This window comes from Gymnodraco acuticeps, unplaced genomic scaffold, assembly GCF_902827175.1.
Source record: "Gymnodraco acuticeps unplaced genomic scaffold, fGymAcu1.1, whole genome shotgun sequence".
NCBI classification, from domain to species: domain Eukaryota; kingdom Metazoa; phylum Chordata; class Actinopteri; order Perciformes; family Bathydraconidae; genus Gymnodraco; species Gymnodraco acuticeps.
Window position 1 is genome coordinate 36,002 of NW_022991664.1, and position 17,173 is coordinate 53,174.

At 45.9% G+C, this 17,173-nt stretch overlaps 1 protein-coding gene across 1 annotated transcript; it reads left to right on the forward strand.

Moving 5' to 3' along the window:
- Positions 1-641: 641 nt before the first annotated feature.
- Positions 642-15,398, forward strand: LOC117534403. Its single transcript, XM_034198590.1, has 9 exons — positions 642-732; positions 3,020-3,048; positions 3,528-3,649; positions 4,263-4,475; positions 4,641-4,724; positions 11,135-11,231; positions 14,242-14,368; positions 15,078-15,139; positions 15,286-15,398. Exons 2-9 carry the CDS (start codon positions 3,024-3,026, stop codon positions 15,396-15,398), a joined length of 843 nt encoding a protein of 280 aa, XP_034054481.1. The 5' UTR covers positions 642-732; positions 3,020-3,023.
- Positions 15,399-17,173: the final 1,775 nt, after the last annotated feature.

Sequence of the window (17,173 nt, forward strand, 5' to 3'; positions counted from 1 at the left end):
GATTTAAACTCCGCACACTGAGCTCTGATTGGTCAGCAGGCAGTTTAACTGAGTTGATCTCTTTTCTATAGACGGCGGAGGCGGGCAGCGTCAGGTAAAAAATGTATTTAGCCTTCCCAAACCTGAGCCTCACGCTATGTTGAATAGTCTGAAACCCAAGACTTTCAAAACCCATGTCCCGGACCCTGCCGTGTTACTATGGTTACTACCAGCCTGTCACTCATTATTTCCAGGGGGGGGGGGGCAGTGAGGTGTTCCTCCTGCCTTCACAAGCTTTACTAAAGTATGTATCGTCTGAATAAAGCAAAAAGACGTCCTGTCTCCGCAATCCAAAACGTCTTTTTTTAAATCTCTTTTCATTCATTCCCCCCCCCCTCAGAGTGCGGCTGCTATCAACGGCTGATGCCTTGAGTTTGACACCTGTGATTTAGAGATTTGGTAGAAACCTGTTTACGAGGACCTCAAAGCAAAGTATTTGCTCCGGGGCCTCTCGGACGCTGGAAAGTGTTCTGAAATATTAAATACACGAATAACCAGACTGAGAAGTTTTCAGGAATGTTTGCATCAGTCTTTAGGGGCTGGAAGAGAAGAGACAGCATAAAAAGAGACGGAGCGAGACACAGCACCACATCAGAGCTGCACCTGCAGGACCAGGACCAGAACCAGGACCAGGACCTCAAGAGAACCATCAGCTGCCCCAGAGAGCCATCAGCTGCCCCGGACCTCCAGACGGTGAGTCTCCACTTCTTTCTCCTCACGGTCCTGCAGCCCCGTCAGGAAGCCTCCTGTGACTCGGTGCAGGGACCAGTCCCCTCAGGAACACAGAGAATCCTGAAGAGAGGTCCGTGTGAATGCTGAATGCTGAATGCTGAGCTTTCTGAGTAACGTACGGGGAGCAGGTAGCAGCTGAAGTCTTAGCAGTTCCTCCATTGACTTCTGTACTGAAATGCTGAAGAATTATGATGAATATGAATCAAAGCATTCCTAACTGAGATGAACGTTTTGGTGTTTGAACCGAGTTTGTGGGTTGAACAGGTCCAGAAAGTAATAACGCACCTTTGGCCAGAAGTAACGAATAGGTGGAAGTAACGATATTTGTCATTCTAGTCGGACCCATTAGAGCAGGGGTCTTCAACACGTCGATCACGAGCTACCGGTATCTCGCAAGCCCTCAATGGCCCCCACTTTACAAATATGTTTTTTTTTTTTTTTTTAACGCAAGCCGTCATCGCCACGGAGGAGCACACTGTGAGAGAGAGAGAGAGAGAGAGAGAGAGAGAGAGAGAGAGAGAGAGAGAGAGAGAGAGAGAGAGAGAGAGAGAGAGAGAGAGAGAGAGAGAGAGAGAGAGAAGAGAGAGGAGAGAGAGAGAGAGAGAGAAGTGTTGTAAAAAATCAAGCAGTCATTCCAATGTGTACAGGACAGTAAAACAAAAACAGTTTGAAAGGGGAGTGATTAGTAAAATATGCATAAAGACAGAATACTAACTATGTAACATAAGATCAGAATAAACAAGTTCAAATGATTTGTTGTTGGTTGTGATCATATTCTAAAGATGTTTGGATTATTGAAAAGTAAACAGCTCTCTTTCATCTGAGAGCTGAGTCCATAAATGCATGTTGTGCTCAAAGTGGTGATTGATGTATTTCACTTCAAAATTTAAAAACACATGTTCCGGGGGCTGCATACCCCCGGACCCCCCTAGAGGAGGTGAGGTCCACCCCCAAATAAAGCAGGTTCAAATAATTCAATTGCATACATGTTCTTTTAGTAAACACTGAAAACGGGTCCCACAGACCCAAACAGCACACAAAGGTTAAATAGACCCTCCAGAAAAACGCGATTCTGCGATCGCAGAATTGACCGCATAATCAGCAAAAGGCCGCATATTTATCAAAGGCGCATAATCCCCGCATTTTCCACACAAAGTTGAGGAAAAAAAGTTAACTCGTCTTGACGTGAAGTGATGATGATGACGCAACGTCATCAGCTCGCGCATCACAGAAGGTAAACAACACCGTAGAGTGAACCTGTGGAGCTCACACGAGAGAGAAAACACCAAGATGAAAAATCTAATCCATCTCATTTACCGACGAACATTTCTGCTAAAGACCGGGCAAAGCAGTTCCCCGATGTCTCGCACGAAGGTGGGGGGAAACTATTCTGCACCCCGTGCAACTGTGTTGGAGCATAAGAGAACATCCACGGTGACGACCCACTTTGATTCATTCAAACATTGGAACATGCTTTCTGCTGCTGCGGACAAGAAAGCAACTCACGTTCACAGAGGCATCGACCTCCAAAAGCCTTTGAGGGCTACAAGAAACGAGGTGAGAAGCCTACAAGATGGAAGCTGGTCAGATAACGAGTGAATGAAAACAGAATGAGGCGGAGAAGTGTGTGTGTGTGTGTGTGTGTGTGTGTGTGTGTGTGTGTGTGTGTGTGTGTGTGAGAGAGAATAAATAAAACAGCCCAATATTTCCCAAAAAATATTTAGCATATTTCGCAACTTTCCGCAATTTCACCGCATAAAATCACATAAAAACGCATGTTTAATCGCATAATCAAGGATTTTTGCCCACGTTTTTCTGGAGGGTCTAGTTAAAGGTAAGCATATAATAATGTGTAATGAAACAAATACCAATAACTGTATTGCATTGTTTTCTTAGGTGTATGCGCAAATACTTCATACTGTCTTTGTCTTTTTCGTCCTGCATTTATTGTGCCCCCCTCAGTCAATAACTGGCCCCAGCCTGGCCCCCCCAGTCAAATTGGTCTAGAACCGCCACTGCACCAGTACGTCTTCTCATCTCAATGTCTCAGTTTTGCTCACAGCCTCTTCGCATCACTAAACTGGTGGCATCAGGGAACCAGTCAGGGAGCATTTGACGGGTTTAGAGAACATTGTTTTGAATCTTCAGGAAGTGTATGAACCACTTCCTGCCGAGGACCCTTCATTGTGTACGCTGTTATTGTGTGTTATGGTGCGTTAACCCGGTGTTTGTGCCTCTTCCTCTGCAGAGTCATGAAGCTGCTCCTCCTGCTGGCAGGTAAGCAGCATCGCAGGCTTCACTGTGACAAACAACATGTGTTTGAAAGGCATTATGAATGCGTTTCAAAGTCAAGTCCTCTGTGCATAGAGTCACTGCGAGTGTGTAATAGCCCCGCACTACTCTACTGTCTGCTTTGTGCAAATAAAACAAGATAATGTTTGAATGATAGACTTTTAAAACATGAGCTCATCCATGAAATCAATATAAATGTGAACGGGTAGCTCTTATTCAACATGTTGATGGCTTCAGTTAATGAGGGGGTTAGCCTTCAACCACTTGTATTTATGAATGGAACAGAACCCAGATACCCTGTATACATTCACCCTGAAGGAGCACATGTTTTACAGAACAAATAAGGATATCATTATTCACTCATTGCTCTGATGAGTGTCACTTCAAGTCAGAGGAGAGACTTCAGGGAGCGATGAGTGTTCAGGTTGTTCCTGATGGATGTGTTTCTCCTGGAACTCCTGCAGTTGCTGCCAGCCAGATGGAGCTCTCTGCCTCTGTAAGGGTCACTATGAATGCTCCAGGTGGAAACATCGACATCAGCACCCTGCCCATCACTTTCTATGGAAAAACCTACACATGGGTACACGTGAGTACAATGAACCCCTGCCTGTGTTTCCTGTGATCATCCAGCACACACACTGACTGCTGAGGACTGGCATTATTACACATATTACACATAATAAAGGTATTGTAGATATTACAGATATTACACATAACTCACTGTTTAATGTTATATATTATTACATGCTCGTCTGCAGCGGGTACAAAATGATGCAGCAAGGCTTTTAACTGGCTCACGGAAATATGACCTCATTTCCCCCATTTTGGCTTCATTTCAAAATCCTTTTATTGACTTTTAAATCCCTAAATGGCATGACCCCACCATATCTTTCTGAGCTGCTCCACCCTTACACGCCCTCTCAGGTCAGCGGATCAACTGCTCCTGAATGTGCCCAGAACCAAGTCAACGCTCAGACTTTGATTCCACATGTGTCTCTGTATGAAAGGAGACATAAAGACTTGTTGGACAGTGGCTTGTAGAAAGGTTTTGTCCAAAGTGAGAGAAATGTTTTGATCTCATAATTGATCCTATCTTCTTTCTCCGTAGCTAAAAGCACACCTTGCAGCTCAGACATTTGAGGAGAAGAAACGATGGAGTGAAAGCCTTCATAATGTAGTTCCTTTTTTTGTTTTTGCAGGTGAAGATGGCCAATAAGGTTGAAGTTTGTTTCAAAAATGACCCAACTGAGGACGGCATTGACTGTATGATGACCAACGACGGGGTGGCTTCAGACAATCTGGAATACAACATAAGAATAAGCACATTGAACCCTCGCCCACAATTTGTTAACATCAAAACCCAGTCACTGGGTTACCTGTATTTAAGGTTCAAAAGTGGTGCTACAAGTGTTGTGAGTCCTGATCCGATCCCTGTTACACACTGACTGGCTGTCCAGCTGTTTGTACAAAATGAACATTTCAAAGACATTGTGTGGCAAAGACAACTTCAAATCAAAGTTTATTTGTAAAATGTTGGAAGCATTTCCTGATATTTCTCTCTCTGTTCCTGCTTTCAGATGGCTTGGGCATTCTACAATCATGGTTTACAAACTGGTCTTCGTTTCTTTCATTATCGTGGCCATCCGTTTTCTGCTAGTTTAGTAAGTATGACATGAGGCTCTTACCTAACCCTAACCCTATTTAGAGAGAATGGACGTCCATTCTCAGGAGACGTCTGACAGTGGTGCGGTTACCCAAAGTGACAGAGCCCCAAACGACGGACTGTAAGCAGGGTCCCACACTCACAGGCAGAGATCCAGGGTCATGCACATGGCTTTCTTACCCAGGAATAAGTGTGTGAAAGCTGGGTAAAAGTTATGTGAATACAGGGAGAGAGCAGCAGCAGGCTGTGACCCAGAGTGCTCCTTCCAGCACCTCGCTCTCCCACCCAGAGGACAGGCTGCTTCACAGCACTATGTAACCCAGGAAAGAAGCTTCAATCCTGGGTATGTCAGTGTTAAAAAGTGCATTAAACTAGTTTAATTACCCAGGAATGAGTGTGTGAAAGCTGGGTAAAAGTGCTGTGAATACAGGGAGAGAGCAGCAGCGGGCTGTGACACAGAGGTACACAACGATGTGTACACTGGGTCATTCAGAATGTGCTATTTCTCTATGAATAGCACATTCTGAACATATGTCAAACAGAGATTCCTATTAAAAGTTATCAATTAATAGCAAGATTTGACATGGGCAAACAGGCTATTTCACAGGACACAGGCTATGTCAGACTTCCATGAAATACACCGGGAAAAGCACCTCTCTGTGGCGGCTCCAAGACCCCCAAATCACGGACTAAGCACCTCCAGCATCGCTCCCTGACATGCGTACTTCCATAACCTTGCGCACCTTGGGTCCCCGGGCCCCCGAACTTAAGCACTCCCCCACGGACTAAACCCAGATGATCACATCCTCAAGAACCTCGTGCCCCTGGGAACCTTAAAGGGGGGGGTGTAGTTTGCGGTGCTTTATCGTCTGCCCATCGGCATCCATATCCGTCCTTATTCACAGCACCACCCACCCTCCTGTGGAGGATGTTCTCATGGCCCTGGTAACCCTTTAAATAGTCTGATACTACCACTGCACTTTACAAGCCAGAAATAATGTTTAAATTGTCGGGGAAAGTGTTTTTAAACGTTTGGAAGAGATTTTTAGCCTGTCATTTTGCAAGATATCATTTAACATTGAAGCTCTCCTGGAGATGGACAGAATATGTCAATTTCCAGGAGAGCTTCAATGTTAAATAATATCTTGCAAAATGACAGGCTAAAACCCAGGAATAAGTGTTTCAAAGGCGGGGAAAAGTTGTTTAAAATAGTATGATACCTCCATGGTGCATCACCACATTTTACAAGCCAGGGAAGGTGTCTGAATCATGGGTAAACTTTGTTTGAATAGTATGATACCTCCAGGGTGCATCACCACATTTTACAAGCCAGGGAAGGTGTCTGAATCCTGGGAAAACTTTGTGTAAATAGTCCGATACTACCAGGGCTCATCACTGCACTTTACAAGCCAGAAATAATGTTTAAATTGTTGGGGGAAGTGTTTTTAAACGTTTGGAAGAGATTTTTAGCCTGTCATTTTGCAAGATATCATTTAACATTGAAGCTCTCCTGGAAGTGGGCAGAATATGTCAATTTCCAGGAGAGCTTCAATGTTAAATCATATCTTGCAAAATGACAGGCTAAAACCCAGGAAATAAGTGTTTCAAAGGCGGGGAAAAGTTGTTTAAAATAGTCTGATACTTCCAGGCCGCACTACATTTTACAAGACAGGGAAGGTGTCTGAATCCTGGGTAAACTTTGTTTAAATAGTCTGATACCTGGCACTGTATCAACCCCTGGGAACCTTAAACGTTATTAAAATGTTTTTTTATTTATTTAATTATCACATGATTTTTACAAAAACAGTATACACAATATGCATAATAAACATAATAAACACAATAAACACATGATAAAAACATGATTAGCGGGGGCCCGGGGGCCATATGAGCCGTCTAACTTGTACGGTGCACCGAGGGAAACAGGCTGAGTCCACGGCCTCTACCCCCACATCAGGAGTATCAACCGGCCCTGAAGAAGAGGTATCGCTGCTATCCGCCTCTGAGTCCTCTTCGGAGGTATCTGACGGCGGTAGAACTCCTTCCGATGATGCTGCTGCTGCTGCTGCCGCCCTGAACATGGATCGGATCTTCAATCCCTCCTTTATTCCAGGCGTATTCGCGTAGAACCGGTCTGCAGGATTGTGAAGGTGACGGCTGTTTCTAGCCCAGCATCAGCCCAAGCCCTCTTCAAGTGAGCGTTCAGGTTCCTGGAGGCGTACGTCCCCGTTGTGAAAAGGAAGAATTCATTCTGAGAACCCGACAAGCCCTCTTTTATCCCCATCCACCGCATGACCCAGCTAAACTCCTTTACTGTAAGCACCAGCTGTGCTTCGCCAAATGTCTTGGCAGTCTTGTGATCCTGCACGTGGATGATGTAGCCCTCAGCAGTGCCCCTTATGTCCGCCTCTAACACCTCAGTGTTGGTCATGTTTGCGTACACACCCGGACGGTGGCCATACAGGAGGCTCCAATGGAGGGTTAGATAGCCATATAGCAGGTACTGGGTGATTGAGGTCAGATTGTTAGCCATCAGGTCAAGGAGATCAGGGATGCGCTTCTCAGCGGCCGCCATGGCGGCGAGAAGCTCCGTCTGGCTCGGCAGACGATCCAGCTTGTTCCTCTTCACCTTAAACTGGTGGACAGTGACAGACTTTTTCAAGTCTTTCATGTTGGCTTTCACCTCTCTGATGATGTGGGTCATATCAGACTGGGTGAGCCTGCACCCCCGGAGCTTTGACTCAGACAAGTACCTCAGGAAATGGTTCACATTATTCAGGAACAACAGCGATGTTGTGACTGCCCGGCCCGACTTTACAATATACTCGCTCCAGCCACGGACCCTCTCCGTGTCTTTTAGGAACAGCCAATCTGACAGCCGGTTAACACCATGGGACATGAATACGAGGAAGTTCTTTATCCAGCTGACCTTGGACAGACAATTTTCTTTCAGTTTTACTGTCGGTGCGACACCCTCACAATGATGCCTGTATGTCTGAATGTACGTCTCCATGCTTTGAGGCAACGTGATTTCACGCATGGTATTCCCCCGTCCCTTCCCAGTGGACCAGTGAGGAGAGGGCCAGTCCTTAGCCAGATTAGCTTTCAGCTTATTGTAGACAGACGCACCGGTCTTCTGGCATACAGGGGTCTCACTACCGGAGGCTTCTGGGGACCGCATGACAGTCTTGACCGGGGTCTTGAGAGGGGTATTGCTGCCGGAGGCTGCTGGTGAATGCATGACAGTCTTGACCGGGGTCTTGAGAGGGGTCTCACTACTGGAGGCTTCTGGGGACTGCATGAGAGTCTTGACCGGGGTCTTGAGAGGGGTCTCACTACCGGAGGCTTCTGGGGACCGCATGACAGTCTTGACCGGGGTCTTGAGAGGGGTATTGCTGCCGGAGGCTTCTGGTGAATGCATGGCCGTCTTGACCGGGGTCTTGAGAGGGGTATTGCTGCCGGAGGCTACTGTGTTTATGCTGGAGGTACTTGAGATTGCCAGGCCCTTAAATCGTATACATTCTTCCTCTTCCTCAAGCACAGCAGCAGTGGCACTCTGCTTCCTGGGTTTTAGCCCCTTTTTCAGCCTGGAGTGCAGGGTCTTCACCTCATCATTGAGGGCATCCTTCTGAGCCCTCAATGCCACTTCAGCCTTGCCAGGACCTGATGTGCTTCATCTCGGGAGAACTCAGGGTGGTCATGAGTTACATGACGGTCTAGTTTCTTCCCAGCATACGAACACCCTGTGATGGGACAGGGTTTGGTCCGAACATTTATTCTGCCACTAGCCATTTTAAGAATGATGCCTCTTTCCTCCAAGTTCTGCACTGCATGTTTGTGCTTAAGGTGCTTGTTCAAAGCCAGATAGCAGAGTCTGCACACCGGGCATTCGGACGACATCCTTACTAAAACAGACACAGTGAATTGTATTTAAATTATTTTCTGTTTCTCCGTTTATATGCGTTAGCGTTAGTGCTGTAGCAACACGTCGACAACGTCGACTTCAAAATATCGTCGACGACATATTTCCGCGTCGACGCGTCACTACACACACGTGGGTCACCCAAAGCAACAAGCAGTTCGCAATCGCACTTCAAACACAATGGAGACTGAAACGGCTACCACCTCCTCCTCACAGGATTACGCACGAAGCCCCCAAACGAAAACATCTCGCCCTAGGTCTTCCAAAGCATGGGAATATTTTAAAGTTAGTCCAAAACGCAAAGATATTTATATATTTATATCTCACTGAGACTGCTGCATAGCCTAGCAGAAGCAGCAGCTAGCTGTGGTGGCTACCATTAGCAGCTAGCATTTGCTCTCCGATTTTTACATAAAATGGAATTATGGATTATAAATTCAATCATTTTTTTATACATAGACGTTAAAAACCTATGGATTAACCGATTCAGCCGCGTTTTTTCTCATTTGAATGCCATTGAACACGTCTTTTGATCAGATTGACAGCTACGGTGGTGAGACGATCTCCCTAGAAGCTCTGGGAAGGTACGTGTTGTGATGACTGTATTTGCTTCCCCTGTCGCGAGTCCGGATCACTCAGTGATGATACTATGTACCTACATAATCTGTGGAGTCTCAGCTTTAATCGGATATATTGTAAGTGCAGCTACGATAAGTAATAAGGGTACTTTTATCTTGAGTTCTGAGTTCTTGGGTCCGTTAGCATTTTTCGCTCAGGGGTCATTTAGATGCTTCTTATGAGACTTGTGTTTTGTTTTGGTAAACATGGTTTGTATCGTCAGTTAGCTGAGATTATTTCCGTTAATCTGGTATAACACATTAATAGGTTCTTAAATATTAAGATCCCCTGAGACACAGTATCGTGAAAAAAAAATGTTTTACATTACGTTTTTTATGAATTGAACAACAGAAAAATCATCGTTAGATTAGTCGACTAATCGATCAAATAATCGCCCGATTAATCGTTTTCAAAATAATCGTTTCCCCCCAGCACTAGTTAGCGTAACCGGTGATTGCAACAATGGGTCCGATGCTTCAATGCATGGTACACGGACCAAGGGAGGACTTGGGTTACCACCGGGTTAAATGGTCCCACCTCCGCACCAACGCGGGGCTGGGGATGGCAACATTGGGTCCGATGCATCAATTCATGGTGCCCAGACCATGAGAGGGTTTGGGGTGCCCCGGAACCAGGCAGTACCCCAGCAGGAAACACGTTTTATGGTCAAAGGAGGAAAAAGTGATAGAACCGGGGTAAAGCAAAGAAAGTGTCCGACAATAGTTTAACAACTTGTGAGGCGGCCAGAGAGTCTGTCATCACTCGATCCTATCCTCCAGGCAATGCGGTACCAGAACTGGGTCAAATTGACCAAAATGTAAAAAAAAATAAGTTTCAATTCATCCATGGAAAAGGGCTGAAAATGAAAAAAAGTATCCGAAAATAGTGCATCATGAGCCCGCAAGAGTCCCCTGTCAACTCCCCTTGCATTCCTCCACAGTCAGAAAAATTCTGAGTTCACTCTTTGGGGATCCATAGAAAAGGGGTGAAAGTGAGCAAATGTATCCGAAAATAGTGTCTCATAATGCGGGTAGAGTCCCCTGACAACTCTCCTTACATTCCTCCAGAGTCAGAAAAAGTCTAAGTTCACTTTTTGGAGAACCATAAAAAAAGGGCTAAAAGTGATAAAAATGTATCCGAAAATATTGTCTCATAAGGCGGATAGAGTCCCCTGACAACTCCCCTTAGATTCCTCCAGAGACCAGTACAAAAACTTAAAGTTTGGTAAGAACCATGCTGGGGGGTCTCCAGGCAACAATTGTATCCGAGCCAGAGCACACATGGAGCAGACACATTCCTCCATGAAGTGAAACAGCTGTTTTTTTCTGAGCCCTCTCAAAAACCGGGTTTCCGATTTCGTGCAGATAGTAGCTTGAAAATGATGAATGAATTTTTTTTGACGGAGTAGGGGAGGCTTGGATTCCCCTCTCCGTTGTAAGTTGCAACGGGGGAGTGGAAAAGTGTCCGGGGCTTCGGCCCGAAGCACCGAAGGGCTGGTGGTTCTGCTTCTTCCTGCCCTCAAGTGGACAAAGGAGTTCATTAGAAATATCAATCTGGAATAATGAAGGAGCTCCCCACTGCTCTCACTGTCACTTCATGTCCTAACATCGGAGGAAATATATCACAAGTGGCATCTAGAGAACACTTTCATTCATGTTCACAGTTTGAGGTTACCTTTGTTTTTAATGATTGTGTTTACTAGTTATTTTAAATGTGTTTTTAAGGTTCAAACATCTGTCCAGGGGCTACAGACGTAAAAGAGCCTCTTGGCTAATTCTGGCACATTTACAGAAATTGTTCTTAGTGTGCAATGTCCCTGTTAAATAAATAATATACATACAAATATATTCTGTTTAATCCTTTACTAGGACATTTCTACAAATGTCGGTGGCACGGTGATGGATACCTGGAAGCCTCGTTCAGGAAGATCTACTTTTCGAGACCTGAGTGGATGCAGAGGCTCAGGTAAGCTGGTCTGGAGTTGCCAAAGAAAGGGATCCTCTAAGTCAGGGGTGCCCAACCTTTTTGAACCAAGAGCTACTTTTAAAGTTGCCAGACTGCCAAGATCTACCAGTCCAAATAGAGAGGGGGGGGGCTAGCGAACTGTCAACTGGGGGGGGAGCCTCGCTGCGGGGAAACGGCGGACCTCTGTCGGTGCAACTTCAATGATGCCTTTTAAAAACATAAAAAATGAAGGGCGGTGACGGCCGTCAGCGAATCGAGCCGGCCCTTGACGACCGGCCGTTCTGTGATTCTCCAGATTCTCCAGATGGCCAGTCCGCGGAGGAAAATACATACCAGAAGAAAACAAAGACGTGCAACAGGACGGGGTTCCCACGGGAAACAAAACTTAAAATATTAAACAAAACAATCTCATCTCTTACCCTTCTTCGGTAAAGCCACGCTCGCATTGCAGATGAGATAGATGGACTTTGAATTGGAATAAACAAAAAAAGTATTATCCTCCCACTCGGAGTGAAGATCATATTATATTACATCACATCACATGTCACTTGTTAGACACTTTTATCCAAAGCGACTCACACTCAACACTGAGGGCAATCGCCACAGGAGCACTTTGGGGTGAAGTGTCTCAGGGACACAACGACATGCTGACTGCAGTGGGGTTTGAACCTGCAGTGCAACACGCCTCCTGATATATTTTGGGCTTTTTTGTTTCTGCCATAATTGCGGTCTTGTGTGTGTGCGGACTGTCACTCCTGTTCACACAGAAGGCTTGTCAATAATTTCCCCTCCTTGACTCCTCGGTCCTCCGGTAGTGACCTGGAAATGGATTTCAGCGCGCCATGTTGAAGGACATCTCATTTCTCTAAATGCACATCGAGGACTGAGCATCGAGCATTGAGGAGGCTCTCTGGAGGAGCTCTAACCGAGGAGACACTGATGGCTCCTCCGCGGATGCATTTCCGGGAACGGTGATGCTTCAAAGAGGCGTGACGCACGGCCGGACTTATCTCAGCCAATCACAGCTTTGCATGCATCCCCTGGATATTATTTTATTAACTGCTTTCATTGCGTTGCGATGTTTTCCAGAGAGAACAGCTGAGAGGTCCGTGCAGAAAGCAGAGCAGTGTATAATAGATATCACTCAGTAGAACAAGCCGACTCTCTTTGCTTTAGTTTAGTAGATATCTACAAACAAAGAGTCCAGATGTTTCTAAGAGCATTTAGTGCTTCACAAAATAAAATACACAACGGCTGCAGCCTGAGGATGCTTTAGGAGCTGCAGGTGTGTGTGTGTAACAGGCCCCACTATGCAGGGCGCGATGACGGATAGTATTCCTGCAAAACAGGAGAAATGATGAACAACCAAATTCTTAGTTGCTCGTTTGGCGGGTCATTTGGCACACACACAATTGTTAATGCCCTTTTCTGTCTTCAATATAAACACTTGTCTATATATATTCATGTCTTCAATATATTTGAAATAAACACCATGACTTAAAATAAGAATTTCTCTATTCAGATATTGATTTTGTAATCAAACCCTTTGAAATACCTTCCCAGGTAAAGCATCAGAATCTAATCTGTGCTAGCATTAGCATCCAACAAGCATTTATGTATTAACTCTGACCATAGAACACATACAGATAATACAAAACACACACACAAAATACTTAGGATATAAACCCGGATGTAAGTACAAAATGTACAGGAGCTGTAAACAATTACATTTACTTGCATTCACTTTGTGAAAAAAAATAGCGACCGCCATTACACACACACGCGCACACAGCAACCACGAGGCATTCTCCTACGCAGCATTGAAGACAATAAACAACGTCCAAACACCACTTCAAACACTAGGACATCGTTACACAACACTACCGTGGATATTTATAACACTTGTGACAATATGTACACAAAACTGACCGTTTGGTGGGTCTTGCCAGAATGGCAAGCCAACGCCAGCTCCGTCTCCACATCAGTCCGTTTACGGCATGCCCAAATCACAACAAACCCCTTTACAGCAGTGTTACCCTGCCATCTACTGCCCCCTGCTGTCCATTGTTACAGGTTTCTAAAATGATATTAAATATAAACATAAAATTGTGATCACACACTTTGTGTGGGTCACACGTGGTACAGTGTGTAGGTGTGTGTGTGGTACAGTGTGTAGGTGTGTGTGTGTGTGTGTGTGTGTGTGTGTGGTACAGTGTGTAGGTGTGTGTGTGTGTGTGTGTGTGTGTGTGGTGTGTGTGTGTGTGTGTGTGTGTGGTACAGTGTGTAGGTGTGTGTGTGTGTGTGTGTGTGTGTGTGTGTGTGTGTTGTGTACAGTGTGTAGGTGTGTGTGTGTGTGTGGTACAGTGTGTAGGTGTGTGTGTGGTACAGTGTGTGTGTGTGTGTGTGTGTGTGTGTGTGGGTGTGTGTGTGTGTGTGTGTGTGTGTGTGTGTGTGTGTGTGTGTGTGTGTGTGTGTGTGGTGTGTGTGGTGTACAGTGTGTGGTGTGTGTGGGTTGTGTGTGTGTGGTGTGTGTGTGTGTGTGTGTGTGTGTGTGTGTGTGTGTGTGTGTGTGTGTGGTGTGTGTGTGTGTGTGTGTGTGTGTGTGTGTGTGTGTGTGTGTGTGTGTGTGTGTGTGTGTGTGTGTGTGTGTGGTGTACAGTGTGTAGATGCGGCGGACAGACGGGTCTCAGTTGGTTTGGTGTCCTCTGCTTACTTTTAATACTTGTAAATACAACTTTTGGCCCGTAATTTAAATTCTCCATTTCAGCGACCAGAGAGAGGGGGGGGGGTATATCCAGTCTCTGAGTCTCTGAAGCCTTCACAGACAACGTCAGCTAACTAGTGCCCACTGCCCACCAGCCACGCCCCGACACATGGGGTCACGCGATCGACTGGTTGGGCACCCCTGCTCTAAGTTAAATGTGATACTTGTCATGTCTGTTGTTGCCCTATCTTAAATTCTGCCTGTAGTTACTGAAGTGTAATGTCATTACCTCCATTCTCCCCCAAGGTGGCGCTGTAATGCCGGGTATAGAGATGCCCTACTTAGGGCCCTGCTCTTCTGGAGTCTGTTCTCTGTCTGCAGTCCTCTCTACTGTCACATGTGGGCCCGCGGAGGTTTGCCAAGCGGACAACACGTAAATATGTGCTCTTTCTATCAGGAATAAAGGTCTGACTGATTTGAATAAAGTGTCCCATGTGATCGAACCCTCCCTGAGAGAGGGAGGATATTATCCACCTGAGGATTATTGCAGTTATTGATGAATGTAGTGGCCAAAATCCCAAAAAGTCTGTCTTGTAACCTTCACCTCAAAAGTCATTGTTTCTTGGCCACATGTAGAGCTTGGGCCTCGGAAGCAGTGTCAGACTCGCAGTACACAATCCACTGGACGTTTCAGTTGCTTTTCAACGTTTTATTTCCAGTAAAACAAAATACGAAAACAATATGTAACAAACTTAAACAGCAGATCCTAATAATCTGTATTTGACTAAGCATAAGGTTGCGTGGTCTGCGTGTCAATGACGGTATTGCTGCTGCCTGCTGCCCCTCGTCACACACCGCACCTCCAATTTAAAGCCTTAGCCCCGCCCCCTTCACCTGAGCAAAGCACACCTCTCACTGAAACAGAAAAATGCATTAATAAAGGTTCCAAATAAATCAAAACAAAATAAACTTAAATGCGGCTCCTACACACCGGCCCCTAATTGTTCTCTCAGAATCAATTACTCAAATTAGCAAAAAGGGAGCCGTAAAACGACCAATGAATAATGAATTTAGAAAAATAAAGTATATACATTACATCCCTTATTGATGTTTAAGAAGACCTATTATTCTTCCGTCTCCAGGAGGCGGCACAGCTTAGCTATGGGCCTATCGATAATGGAGGTTTTCGTCTGGAGCTTCACGGGTCAGACCTCTTGCATCAGGCTTGGTCTCCAGTACTCTGCCTAATGGCCACGACCCCCGTGGAGCAGTTGGGTCAACTACCAGGACGACATCTCCAACGCTAAAGTTTTTCCTCACTGTGTTCCATTTCTGTCTCTCTTGGAGCAGCAGGAGGTATTCCTGTGTCCATCTATGCCAGAACAGATCCGCCATGTACTGGACCTGCTTCCAGCGGCACCTGGCATAGAGGTCAGATCTCTGAAACCTTCCCGGAGAGGTAGGCTGGGTTGCGTTTTTAGCAGGAGGATGTGATTGGGAGTCAGTGGTTCCAGGTCGTGTGGATCGGAGGACACGGTGGAGAGAGGACGGTTATTGAGAATGGACTCTACCTCGCAGAAGATGGTTTGTAGGCCTTCATCGTCGAGGGTTTGCTGATGGAGAGTGGAGGTCAGCACCTGACGGACAGATCTTATGAGTCTTTCCCAGACTCCACCATAATGTGAGGCCGCCGGTGGATTGAAACTCCACTGGATTCCTTCAGGGTGCAAAGCGCCTTGGATTTTCCCTTCGTTTAGTGAACTCATGGCCTTTTTGAGCTCAGTTTGGGCCCCCACCAGGTTTGTACCGTTGTCCGATCTGATATGCTTAACCTGACCTCTCCTGCAAACAAATCTTCTCAGAGCATGAATACATGAGTCTGTGTCTAACGAGTAAGCCACCTCCAGATGTACAGCTCTGCTACTCATGCAGGTAAACAGGGCTCCATACCGTTTAACCATACTCCTTCCTCGCTTCACTTTAAGCGGTCCAAAATAGTCCAATCCGACGTTGGTGAAAGGAGGGAGGTCAGGTAGCATTCTTTCTGCTCACCTGTCTTGCCTCTCACACGCCGACACACAACACACTTTGAGACTATTTTCCTTGCTGCTGAGTTTCCTTTTAAAACCCAGTACTTCTTACGGGGCTCTGAAAGCATGTAGTTTCTCCCGCTGTGTCCAGAGCGTTCGTGGATGTGTCGTAGTAGGAGAACTGAAGTGTGAGCATCCTTGGGCAGAATATAAGGGTGCTTGGTCTCATCAGGCATTGCAGATCTGTGTACTCTCATGATGCCTTCATCCAGTATAGGATCGAGCCTACAGATCTTACTGCTCTTCTGCACTCTAAATGGAGCGGTTTCCAGCGCTGCCATTTCCACTGGGAAGGATTGCTTTTGAACATAGGTGATGACTAACCTCTCTGCCTGTGAGAGGTCTTCCACTGTGAGGAGCTGGCCACCAAGTGTGGACCTGAAAGCGCTTAGCTCAGTGCTCACCTTTTGGCTGCTCGAGCGGGTGGTGATGGGACCTGAGGAAAGCTCTTTATGCTTTTTGACGGTCAGCATCAGAGCCTTCTTCACCTTGAGGTACCATGCCACTGCTTTAAGTAGCCTCTTCCAATCAGAGAAGTATGAAATAAGGCGGTCTGTGGGAGTTTCAATGCTTGCCACTGTTGTGAATACAGCAGCGTTTTTCCTGACCTCTGGGTCATTTTGCAACAATGGCTCGGAGGTCAATGATTTTTCCACAGGCCAACTTTCCTTTGGCTTCCATAGGAACTCTGGGGCATGTATCCATCTTTTTTGCTGCATACATTTGACTGCACTCATTCCTCTCGAGGCGTCATCAGCAGGATTTTCCTTGCTGCTTACATATCTCCATTGAGACCGTTCACTATTGTCACAAATCAGTGACACTCTGTTGGCAACATAGGTCTTAAACCTAGTGTAGTCATTACCAATGTACTTGAGTACTGTTTGGCTATCCGTCCAGAAGACTGAGGGGTTTAAGTCCATGTGTAGTTCTTTCCTCAGCATTTTATCCACCTTCACCAACAGTGTTGCAGCTGCCAACTCCAGCCGCGGTACTGTGATGTGCTTTAAAGGAAGGACTCTGGATTTTCCTAGGACAAAGGCAACATGAACAACATGCTGAATGTTAACCTGCCTGATGTAGCTTACTGAGCCATAGCCATTCTCACTGGCGTCTGAGAAGTGATGCAGCTGTGCAAACGTGTGTGT